This window comes from Convolutriloba macropyga, chromosome 12 (assembly GCF_964194025.1).
Source record: "Convolutriloba macropyga chromosome 12, txConMacr16.3, whole genome shotgun sequence".
Taxonomy (NCBI): Eukaryota; Metazoa; Xenacoelomorpha; order Acoela; family Convolutidae; genus Convolutriloba; species Convolutriloba macropyga.
Window position 1 is genome coordinate 2,310,268 of NC_134479.1, and position 12,545 is coordinate 2,322,812.

The following is a 12,545-nucleotide window of genomic DNA, read 5'->3' on the forward strand; positions in this document are numbered from 1 at the left end:
GAAGTTTGGTTTTCGTTAATTCGCAAGATTTGTTTGAGCGGTGCGTGGTTTCTTTCAAGTAAGCCAATGGTTTGCGCATGTTTCAGTGTGCAATGTTTGAGCTCTACCTCCAATAGGTTTGCTAGTTCGCTCATTAATTCGGATGTAAACGCAGTTCCAAGGTCACATATGATTCTTGAGGGAATGTAGTGTGACCATATGATTCTTGAGTGTCTCAGAAAAATTGAGACAAGGGCTCGTGCTACGGTGTCTGCGTCGCCTTTAATAAGAGGTGTGGCGAAAAGGTACTTCGAGAACACGTCAATACCTGAGAGAATGTACGTGTAGGAAGAAGGGTGCATCTTTCCCACCAGATCTATTAGTAAAAGGTCTGCTGGGAAGTTTTGTAGAGACGAAAGTGGTTGTAATGGAGGTTTCAATGCAGATGTTGGTGCTGGTTTTGTTTGCAAGCATGTGAGACAGTTTCTGATATATTCTGTTAGGCGTTCAGTGAAGTTCGGGAAGTAAAATCGTTTTCTAAATTCTGCTATTGTCAGTGAGACTCCTTTGTGCCCACTCCAAACACTGTTATGAATTCTGTCGAGTACTTCCTTCTGTAAGTGCGACGGGACGCAATATTGTTTAATAAATTGGTTTCCAGTGTGGTTATAGAACTTGCGATGAAGGACGCCTTCTGTTATCGATAGTCTTGGGAACTGCTTGAGATACTTTTTTAGGTCACTGGATAGATATTGTCCCGTAGTCGGTGAACCTCTCTCGGAACCAGAGCAGTACCCGATTGATATCTTTGTCTTGTTGTTGTTCGGCACGGAGGTCTAAAGGTCCGTGCCCATGAGTGATGAATTCATCCAATGGGTTTTGTTCATGCATGGCGTTTATTTGTTGCGTTTCAGGTGCAAGATTTTGCAGTTGAACGTCAGCTCGAACATTCATAGGATCTTCACCGCTGGTTTGTTTTCTCTCAAGTAAGTATGTTTTCATAATTTTGGGGGTATCGTCATTTTCTGAGCTGCTCAGATAACTGATTGAATTGTCAGGTGTATCTGCTGCTGTGTTGATTTCGATTTCGTGCATCGGTATGCGTGAGTTGATGCGTAGCTCGAGCTTCTCTTTCGGGTTTATGTGTATTCTCGACAGATAGTCCGCTGCTAAATTGGCTTTTCCGGGTATGTGTCCCAGTATGATGTCGAAGCTGAGTACATGATCGAGAGCATTCCAAAGTGTTGGCGGTATGATTTTTGTTTGAAAAAACCTGGTTACTGATCTGTTGTCTGTCAAAATGAGAATTGGTTTTTTACATCCCCATATAATATTTGCAAAGGTATCTAGGGCAAAGTGAACTGCGAGGAATTTTTTCGCATATATCGAAAGTTTGAGTTGGTTTGGGTGGAAAATTCTAGATCCAAAACTGACGGGTGCATAAATTTTCAGTTCCTGATTGTCATCATTTGTTGTGTAGTCTTCTATCATTAGTACGTATCCGGCTGCGTAAAAGGATGCATCAGCCATTATTACATATTGCTGGTCAACTTTGGGTAATCTGAGTGAAAGGTCACAGGCTGTTCTTAGATCATTTGTGAGCTTTTCCAGCATAACTTGGTGTTCTTCTTCTATCACGAAATTGGTGTCTTTCTTAAGTAGACGATAGAACGGTAAAGGTTTTTCAGCAAGTTCAGGGATGAAGGCTTTGTAAAATTGAAAAAATCCGATCATTCGTTTGACTTGTTTTGGGTTTCACGGCATTCTGAATGTTTTCAGAAAGGTTGTAATCTTCTGTGTACTTGGTGTGAGACCCTCAGAGTTTATCGTATTACCAAGGAATTGTATTTCTCTGAGTCCAAATGCGCATTTGTCTGTTGCGAGTTTCATTCCTGATTCTCGGATGCATGTAAAGACTGCTCGAAGTTTTTCCAACATGTCGTTTGTGTCATGTGCTCCGATGCCAATGTCGTCGGCGTACTGAAAGCATTTATCCGCTGTTATCACGGGGTCCAGGTTTTGACGCATGAATGAGCTAAAGGCGCTGACACTTCTGCTTAGTCCTTGGGCTAGTCCTTGAAAAGCATATGTTCTCGATGCGAAGTTTAAGGCCAGTAACTGTACTGATTGTTCATCTGCCATTGGTACAGAGAAGTAGCCGTGGCTGCCATCCATCTTGCAAAAGAGTTTCTTGCCAGCTAAGTGGGTGCCCGCATCTGCTAGTGTAGCTATCGGGAAATTGTTATTGTTAGAGTCGTTTATAATGAGATGGTTTATTTTTCTTAGATCTACTAATATTCTGAGCTTCCCGTTTGGCTTCCGTTTTGCAAATATTGGAGATGAGTAGCGGCTGAAGGGGAGCGTTGTTATGACTCCGTAGTACTGGAGAAGGGCTAGTTCAACAAGCAAATCGTCTTTGAGATGGATTGAAATTCTTTGAGTTTTTGAGTATACAGGTCTGTTTGTGTGTGTTGTCAATTTGACTGAGAATTTGTGAGTGTAGCCAATGTCAAGGCGGTGCCTTGTGAATATGTCATTGAATTCGAGTAGAAGCTGTTCTGTTCTTTCTTTATCTTTGTCAGAGAGTACGCTGTCGCTCCATTTGAATGCGTTAAGAAAAGTTTTCCTGTCTTCGTTTTTCGAGAGTGGTTGAATTGCTTCAAGATTTTTAAAATTAACAAGTTCGTCATATATGCATTTTTCAACTTCACTCATCTTCGATGTGTGGGGATTGGTTTCTGGGGTCGGAAACCAGAATCCGTTTTCGTGTTTTATTGTTATATGATTTATTTCGCCTTTTGCTGTTCTCTCTATAGATTTTTCTATTTGCTTTATTGTTTTCTTTGAGTCGCTTGATGGGAGAAGTTTTGGCTCAAGTGGTATCAGGTAGCGTGCTTGCTCTGGTGTGATGATTTCGAATGTTGCTACTGGAGAGTCTTGTCTAATGTGCATTGGAACTTCTGTTGTATTGATTGCAAGTAGGGTGGTAGTTTTGTTTTTTGTAAGTTTGTCAAGCGTGCTTGTTAGACCAAGGCCCAGTTTTTCAAATTTGACAGTAGGCTCTACGAGTCCAATTTGTTCTTGTGCATCAGTTTCCTCCGATGGGATTAGTTCCAGAAATTTTGTTCCCCAGGTGATAGCGTATAGGTTGTTTTGGTTTTGAGCATGATTTTTTTTCGGCTGTTGAGACGTTTTTGTTTGTTGTTGCCTTTTATGTGCATTAGATTTAGCTGAAAAGTAAATTCTGGTGTTTGGAGTAGTCTGTTGTGGGCATCAATAATAATCTCATTTTTATCAAAGAAGCGAAAGCCAAGAAGGATAGCGGAAAGTGTTTCAAACACCATGAACTGTTCCTCAAATTGTAAATGGCCAATTTTGAATGTCAGTTGGACTGTAAATAAAATGGGTGATTGGTGTAGGAAAGCTGTAGAAACGTTTATTTCAGGAGGATTTGTTTTTTCTGGTTTTTGGTAGAGGTTTCTGCTTATTTTATCAAAATGTTTCTTTGACATGGAGCTGCTGAATGCTCCAGTGTCTGCTACTGCTTTCATTATTAATGTTTCGAACTGCAGAGGTATTATGAATACATTTTCGCTATAGTTTGTCATGCTATCTGGTATATGTTGTAGAAAAACATGCAGGTTATTTAGTTTTTTGATTGCTGATTGAATGGCATGTTTCCATCGCGGTATGCTGGTTGACGTTCTGGACAATCTCGGGCAGTGTGCTCATTGCTAGCACGTGTTCTGCAAAACGGTCGTTTCGTTGGAAGTTTGACCTTCCTCTTGGATAATTTCCTCGGGCTCTCTGAAAGCTTCCACGGTTACGTCCTCTGATGTTGTAGTTGTTACTGTATCCTCGGCCATTTTGGTTTCCATTATACTGGTATGTTTGTCTGTTGTGGTTGTAGCCTCTGTAGTTATTTCCTCTTCTGTAGCTAGGGTACTGAGTACTCTCCACGCGCTGATGCGGTGGCTGTGCTACTTGCATTGATGCTATGCCTGCGGCCATTATGCTTTCTATGGCTTGGGCCACAGCAGGGTTTCCTGATGCGTTTAGTGCATTGAATGCCGTGGTGTTTTGTGGTTCGGGGTTTATCTGATCAATTCTGACTCGTCGTTTGATGATAGCGCATAGTTCGTTTACAGTGATGTTGTCATTCTCTTTCAGCAACACTTTCTTGTACTTGAAGGGCATGCCTTGAATGAATTGCTCTCTTATTCGTCTTGTTCTTTCGTCAGTGCGGTCTATGTGAGCTGCAGGATCGTCCACAATTGCGAGGTTGGCGAGGCGTTGCAGATCTGTGAGGAAGTCATCTGGTTGTTCTTTCACTGGATCAAACTTTCTCGATTGCAGATCGAGTTCAAAGTTTCTTCTTTGGTCTGCTCCTGCATATCGGTTGCGTAGTTGTTCGAGCGAATCGTCCAGATCGTTTCTTGTGTTTTCGGCGAGTCGAAGGTAATAGTTGAGTGCATTACCGGCTAAGTGTAGGTGGAGATATCTTGCACGTTGGTGGTTCGCTTCAGGAATTCTAGATACAGCAATGCTTGCTCTCAGTAGTCCTTCAAATTCAGGCCAGTTTTCGTTTGGTAGTCCTGAGAATCTTTTCAGATGTACGTGAGGCGGACTTGGATCTGCCATTTTCTTTTAGTCAGTTCGTTTTTGAAGTGTTTTTGTGGAAAGAGCAATTTGTGCGCTTTTCCAATTTAGCTGTGTCACAGAGTTTGCAGTTTAGGCTATTTGGTTGGTCTTTTTTATTCTTCGCTGCAAGTTTTTGACTTACTTTTCTGTCGATTGTTTTGTCGTTGAAGAATACGAACGGGTTTCTAGGATGATAGCCTTCCAATAGTGTCATAGAAGTACTGTTGTGGCTTGCGTTGTATTTTCTCTTTGCTAGCAAAACAAAGAGGCTGATGCTCAAATGATTTTGAATGGGTAAAGTTGGTTTGTGCTTGTGGTTTGGTTAATTTCTCGAATTCGGTAGTTTTGAAAGAAATTGGAAAGTTCTGAGTTTTTTGTAATACGGATCCGTTTGATATCGGTTTTATTGTCTTCTTGTGCGATAAAATAAAGGCTAATTCCGCTGTTTGTTTTTCTAATGATTCGAAGATTGTAAGTTTTTCCGTTAATGGCTAATTCCATGAGTTTCAAATTTTTCTTTCTTTTTAACAGAAGTAAGCGTTCAACATCTCTGTCGCCATATGATAACTCTCTTCTTCATTTGCTTCTACCTTTTCTATCTTTTTAGATGCGACTGTGTAGGTGCTAGTGCCAAGTGCTATATTGTATGGAGACGAGTTATCGTTGCAATATCCTTTCTAATAAAGGCTTTTAATTGCAAGTTTTTGCTAAGTGCTGTTCGGAGCGCGGGTTCGGTAAAAACGCTCTTTTTCTGCTACAAGTTTTCAATTCAAGTAATTTATTAAGCAACTGAACTGTACTGAGCAGAATCGTCTGTATGAATTTCAAGATAATAAATGAGTGCTGTATGAATTTACAAAAGTCTTTTTCAACCAATCAAAATTTAGCATCGTCATATATATGGACCCTTGTAATCAGGTGGTCAAGATTTTGAATAGTCAAACAATCGAATTTGTTGTATTCTACACTAGAACAAAAAGTCTAACGTTACATTTTAATCCAAATAAACTCGACAGTCTAAACTGTTCATTGTTTTAGTGGAACCGACAGACACAATCTCGGAAGAAGTTCTCGAACTTGGAGAGCAAAACGAAGGTGTCCTCACTGCTGATATCAAGCTACCGTTTGTTGTTGACAGAGAAGAAAACGCTCCAATGGTATCTGTTGGTGTCTCAGACAAGCCAGACGATACATCACTGGTAGAACTTAAAGATTTGACTGTCTCAAATGTTGATAAGGAATCGGAGACGTGTGTCCTCAGTTGTTCGCTCTCAGTTGACACTGATGAACTGCACAAAATGAAAGAGTTGCCTCTCATTCAAATTGAAGTCAAGACCAATGATGGATTCAAGTCTCATAGGCATTGCATTAAACTAGAGAAAGGTATTGTCTCAAATCTGACTAACTTTTAACCCATAATATTTTCATTAAATTATACATATCTTATTTTGTTGTCCAAAAAGAATTTTGCGACTTGAATAACTAATGGCCTGAAGTGCTAGCCAGACCGTTGTTGTTCTTATCTTGGTTCTTCTTAAGACTCAAAGGGGAATATTGGTTTTCCATTGTTTTGTTTTCATAAGAAGTACTTTTGTTAACAGCGCTGACCTAAACGTGAAAGTTTTGGCAGAAAACGTGAAAGTTTTCTGCCGAGCAGGAGAGTTTTGATGATCATGCACTGCAATTATTTAAGCATTTTTGACTCTGAGCAGATTTATTACAGTGTGGTGCTTATACTAATCAGTTTTATTCGTTTATTCGCCCATTTCAACTGGTTTTTGTTTGTTATTATGCCTTTTCAATAAAAATTGTTCGACCACTGGATGAGTAGAACTATCTAGCACTAATGATAAGATGATATAGTGTCCTTTGGCAGTCTATTAAAGTTTTTAAGCATGTTTGGGCCCTTAATTTTAAAATTATCATTTTTAACGTTCTTTTGCAATAATTTTTGTCTTGTATTTTTAACAATTTTTGGTCTTCATTGAAGTTTTGATTGGATTTAAGCTTTTTTATCTTTTTGAACTGAGTTGTTGAAAACTTCGACATCCAATGATGTATTTCCGCCCATTTTGTCATTTTTGAAATAGTTTTGTAAAGTATTGGTTGAATTGGTTTTTAATGGCAGCATAGTTCATTTTCTCTAGAGAAAGCAGTTGTTGTCTGTACATTCAATTAAACAAGAATTAATAAGAAATTTTGCTGCAAATTCCATTTTTCAACATTGAGTTTTGAAGTGTTTGGTTTCAGTTTTTACTTTAATCACATAAATTTAGGTTATTTAGTGAAGATAGTGAATCATCAGGGTTTATTGAGCATTTTCTAAAATTTCTTTGCGGTAAGTTTTTTTAATGTTATAGATATTTTTATGTCCTGATTCACCTAGGAATTTTGATTTTAATAATATTGTCTTGCTTTTGTTTTCTGCAATTACATTTGTTAAAAGGATGACTTTTGTTAGCAGTGCTACTTTCTCAGAATTTACAGTAGTTTTTTCAAGATTTCAGAAGCTTTCTATTATATTTGGTTTGTTCTCTGCATTGTCTATGAGATGGTTTAAGTAATTATTATTAAGTTCTCTGTTGTTGTAGTTGAAAGCGTCTGTTAGCTTTGCTTTGAAGTTCAATTAATCATCCGTTCTATATTTGAAGTTTTTCTATCATGGGTATAATGGTTTTTTACGATTTTGTATGCACCTCGCGTCTGAGTTTTTTTGACAAAATTGATCAGACGAAATGGCGTGTTGTCACGATTGGATCTCTTCCGTTTGTTCCCTCCCTATTTTAGTTGGTGCTCATTCTTCGCGCCCCCAGACGCGCGTGCCATTTTTTTTTCATAGTGAGTTAATAGGTAATGGCACGTGCTCTGTAACTGGGGAGTACATAACGTACTAGAGGGCGCTAATGGAAAAAATGCTCGATTTCTTTAATTCGGAAAAAATAGTTTCTGTTTATGTTACGTTTCACTAGTTCTTATTCTGTTTCTTGTACGAACAACTTTTGAGATGTATGAATGGTCTAAATTTTTAATATTTCTTTGGGGGGGGGGGTTAAGTTTTAGTCTGAGACCAAACTTGAAGTCGTTTTTAGAAATCTGTGGGGTATATTGTTTAACCCATCGCCCTCCCTCGTTTTGACTCGAAAGCCCGGTTATTAAGTAATAGTTCATTAGTTTATCAAAGTTCATTAGAGCGAGTGCTAGCTGTCACTAGTTTTAAGTTTAATAGTCTTTACTTTTAGAGCTGCATTTTGTGTAGTGTTAGAATCTAACTGAACCTGCGAACAAAATTAGAACCTTTTTGTCTCTTAGGAAAAAGTTGTAATTTTCTATCTTTTCTTTCTTTTTTTTTTTCAATGTCCATGTGCCTCAAGCGTGTCAATTGCGGCTATATTCGGCAACTTGCTGGCAATGTTTGTCTTGTGTTGCGAACAGCTTTCTTGCCGTATAAATTTTCTATTTTTTGATGCTTGTTTAGGTGATTAACTTTTGGTGGAAGCCAGAACTTGGAATCGTTTCTTGAAATATATTTTTATATTCGTTATATTTTTATATTAGTCGTCCTCTCTTTCTTACGACCATTTGGTCACGCGCCAGAAAGCCGAAGCGCAACTTTTCATGGTAGTTTATACCACTCTGTAATTGACAATGTGCGCCTGACGTCATTTGTTACTGTTTTATGTATAGTTTTTAAATGCGATAAGTTTTTCTTCTCACATGATTTACCTCACTCAATAAAAAGATTTTTGCACTCGTTTACTATGTCTAAATTCAGAATATAAACTCTGAATAGAGGTCACCTAAGCTTGAAACTTATAAGGCTCTTTTTCTTTAAAGACATTAGCGCTTGAAATTTAAATTGAATAAGGATAATTTGAAGGATTATTTCGGAGCATTTTTTTCAACCGCAGTCTTTTTTTGGTCGTGTTGATAAGAATGGTGTATAACCTGTTCTATTTCGCATTGATTTTCCAGTTATATCTATAGTGGTGCTTAGGCTTATTGCAACAATAGATTTAGCATTTTAAAAATTATGTCCATTGTGTAATAAAACAATGCGTTCCCGCTTCAGGTGAGCCCAAGAAGTCTGTCTCTGAAGATACAGTGATCGTTTCAAAGGAAATAACGGGTGTCTTTGTCACTGATGTGAAGCTGCCATTTGTTGCTAGTAATGAAGAAAATACTCCAGTTGTATCAGTTGAGGTCCCACTCAAGTCGGGAGATACTTCATTGGTAGAACTAGTTGACTGGACTGTCTCACATATTGATAATGAATCTGAGACTTGTGTCCTGAGCTGTTCTTTGTCAGTAGACTCAGGCAAACTGTACAAAATGAAAGAGGTGCCAGTCGTTCAGGTTGAAATCAAGACCAAGGACGGGTTGCACTCTCACAAGCACGCTGTTAGACTTGATTCAGGTACTTGATCCCCTTATTCAATGATTTTTAACAAAAACAGTAGTTGATTGTTAACTTCGTGCAGTTTATCAGAAATTTTATTCTGAAGTTATTTTAGGAAAATTGATTACGCTTTGGTTTTATGTAGTATTTTTCGTTTTTAAAGCGTACGAACTGAATGTCTAATGTACCCTAAGTTTTTAATTACTTGTCTTTGTTCAACTAGGTTTACTTCTTTTTTAACAGTCTATTTTTCTATAAATTTATTTGTTTTTTGTGTTCCTGGACAACTGGTTTTCACTTAAGGTGAGCCACAGTGCTGTTGTTTTTAATTCTGTTTGCCATTTAGTGGTCACTCAAGTTTTTGTTAGCTTTCAGGTATTTTATTTTGTAATGGCAGTAAAGCAATAGGTGGGGCTCTTATTGGTCTTCTCTTGTTTTCTTTTTTATTTCGTCGCCAAGATTATTTTTATCACCATTTGACATCACAATCACTTCAAAGATGCTTTTTTTTCATTCTTTCATGTAATTTATGTGTGACTTCATTTTTCACTCATAGTGGAGCGAGTGTTTTTGGCCGTTCGCGTGCTTATGTTTTTGGTCATACGCGATTTACCTCACTTTCGCAAATGACTTCTTCTCTTTGAAATTGACATTTATTTCAATTCAAAGAGATAAGGTTCAGTGAGTGTGTGTCAATCTTATTGACGGTTTTTTGGGAGCAGCTAATAGAAGCAGCAATAATTTATACATTTTCCTAATCAAAATGTCGTTTTGAAACTGCTGATCTACTAAGCTATCGCTCTTTTTTTCTGTCAATCTGCCGGCTATGTTTAGTTTTTGGCTAAAAGTGGGTTCCACTTTTCTGGAACAATCAGTTTTAGCACATTTTTAATAAACTAACTGACCTACTGAAATACGTAATTTATATTAACAGTTAACTTTTGATTTGGAAGAGCACACGCAAAACTTTCAGGATTGATAATTGGAAACGATGAATGAACTCTTCCAAAGTGTGATAGTATCAATAAAGACAGGTCAATCGGCTTCAATGCTTATAAGGAAACTGTCAAAGATCGTCCCATAAATTTGCAACGCTATCGAACACTTCGAAAGTCAAAGTTTAAATATTAAACAGGCAGAGCTAAGATTTTTGATCATTTTCACGGCGGCAGTTTTTAGTCGCTCTCAAACGAAGTTAGTAGCAATTAGATTAGTCCTGTTGGTCTTTTTTCATTCGATTTTTTGCTTGACCGATTCTTCGTATGCCCCATTTGACTTTCCGTCCTTAAAAACGGGATAAACAGATAGCGCCCAGCGGGCACATCAGTCACCTCCCCCTCACTTCCACCTTCCCCCCTAATCCCCACCCCTGCACATCGTTCAGGCCATCAGGGTCCCGTGCAGCCAAAAACCCTCCCACCGTTGCCCCCCCCCCCCCCCGCTGCGCTCACCTCACGCCCTTTCAATTAAACTAAAGCTAGCCTCACTAAACTGTGGCTGGCTACTGACGAAGCCAACCGCTCGCCGGTTGTTTGATAGCAGTTCGCCCGACCTTAGTCGCTTATGTTTCAAACTTTTGCTTGCGTTGCAATTTTGTGAGGCTAACTGTAGAAAAAATTGTTTAGAGATACTTGCTCATTAAATTGACTTTATTGAATTTAATTGTTAAATATAATGATTTCTGCTCATTTTTGATTTCTGCACACCGAAATTAGATTCAAGTTTTCAAATAAATTATAAAAGGCAGAGTGTTTTTTTAAGGTTCTCCTACATCAACTTCTGAAAAGTAGATTCTATTTTATGCTTAGAACCTCTAGAACCAATAGTCACAACCGAAGAAGTGACTGTGGCTAGACATTCGCCTACTGCACTTACTTTCAAGCTGCCATCTCAACTATCATTGGTTGACAATGACGAACCAATCAAGTTCTCAGTCACTCACGATGATGAGCCAATCGACAACTTTGATTTGGAAAATGTCGATCATGTCAGTGACGAAAAGAAACCAGCCGTGCAGAAGATCTTTGAGGAAATTGACCTGACAGATGCTGGTGATTATGTTATCAGTGTTCACGTTGGGCGGCAACAATATGTGCACAAGTTGTCCGTGTCCGTTGGTAGGTTCTTCGTTTTCTACAAAAAGGCATCACAGTTTTAAGTTTTTGAGATGGCCATTCGTTGGTAGGTTTAAAGAAAAAATGTTTTATTACAATGTTTTTGATTTTCCGTTTTTGTGTACGCGGATATTGGTCTTAAGAGCATTGCATGGGGTAGGAGTAGCCATTATTTGTGAGACGTTATATCAATTCTGTCTAGACTGGTAGATTTCAGCTGGGGATAAGGAAGCAGTTGTGATTGTTGGTTTAGTTGAGCCCAAAGAGTCTGTCTCAGAGGATGTAGTCACCCTCAGTGAGAAGAGTCTAAAGTCCTCTCCTGAAGAAGAATCTCTTCAGCTTCAGTTGCAACTGCCATTCGTTGTAAATGAAGAAAAAGAAATCAATGTAACTTTTAACTGCGACACTGATGCTCAAATAACCGAAAGGGAAGTTGAAACGGCCGTTCCTCAACTGGTCAGTCTAGTCCAATGGACTGTGTCGCATGTTGACAAGGAATTGGAGACTTGTGTCCTGAGCTGTTCTCTCTCAGTTGACTCTGATAAACTGTACAAAATGAAAGAACTGCCTCTGATCCAGATTGAAGTTAAGACCGAAGATGGATTGAAGTCTCACAAACATGACGTCACACTGAAATTGGGTAAATTTCTCTTTCGAGCCTTCGTATTAGCAACTGTTTGAATTGATACGAACGACAACTTGAATATTTTTTATAGCTGCGAAGCTGTAAGCTGAGCGTAGCTATATTGCGGTGCTCTTGGTTTTTTACGACTCGAAGAGGAGTATTGGTTTTCTTAAGGTTTTTTTTTTACCGGAAGTACTATTCGTTCAGACGATGTTTTGACCTAAAAGCGAAAGCGAGTAAAATTGCAGTGTGAACTAATTTTTTCTGAGCGAGAGAAGTTTTTTGATCATGCGCTGCGTTTAGTGAATGACTTTTTGACATTGAAAAGTAGTTTTTGACTGAATGGCACATATAGATAACCGTTTTTAGCCGTTTTTTCGTCTAAGTGGCCTAGTTTTTTTTGCTTGTAATTTGGTTTTTTGTAGAAATAATTTTTAATCGATGCTATGTTGAAATGTAAACCCCGGAAATTGATAGCACAGTATTTTGCAAAGCCTGAAATTGCGTTTCAAATGCGAAATTGGCACATATTTCTTGATTTTTTAGTTAATTTTTGGCTTTTTTTCTATTAATTTCTTCATTTTTGGATCTTTTAGCTGTTTTCTGTCGAAAATCAGTTAACATGGCAACTTCCCTTTGATAATTCATATACTCAATGCCTCTTTCTACCTCGATGTAATTTTGTTTCATAAAATTGTACATTTGCTAATCCGATTTTCGTAGTTTTTTGCAATTTTTTTTCAGTTTTTTGTTTGTATTTTGCTTTTAATTACTAGAAATAGTATTTTGG

The 12,545-nt window shown here is 38.1% G+C and overlaps 2 protein-coding genes across 5 annotated transcripts in view; both read left to right on the plus strand.

The window, feature by feature from the left end:
- The window catches only part of LOC142351028 (uncharacterized), a 155,230-nt gene that overhangs the window by 75,054 nt on the left and 67,631 nt on the right, over nucleotides 1–12,545 (plus strand). For 2 of the 4 annotated variants that reach the window (XM_075403084.1, XM_075403086.1), the window contains exons 10-13: nucleotides 5,659–6,003; nucleotides 8,690–9,034; nucleotides 10,825–11,133; nucleotides 11,384–11,770. In XM_075403084.1, the coding sequence (XP_075259199.1) occupies nucleotides 5,659–6,003; nucleotides 8,690–9,034; nucleotides 10,825–11,133; nucleotides 11,384–11,770 (1,386 nt within the window). The remainder of the gene's footprint in view (nucleotides 1–5,658; nucleotides 6,004–8,689; nucleotides 9,035–10,824; nucleotides 11,134–11,383; nucleotides 11,771–12,545) is intronic. The other 2 variants (XM_075403085.1, XM_075403088.1) reach the window with 2 other exon arrangements.
- Nucleotides 1–12,545, plus strand: part of LOC142351029 (proto-oncogene vav-like) — a 198,412-nt gene that overhangs the window by 21,077 nt on the left and 164,790 nt on the right. The gene's annotated exons all lie outside the window — the stretch shown is intronic.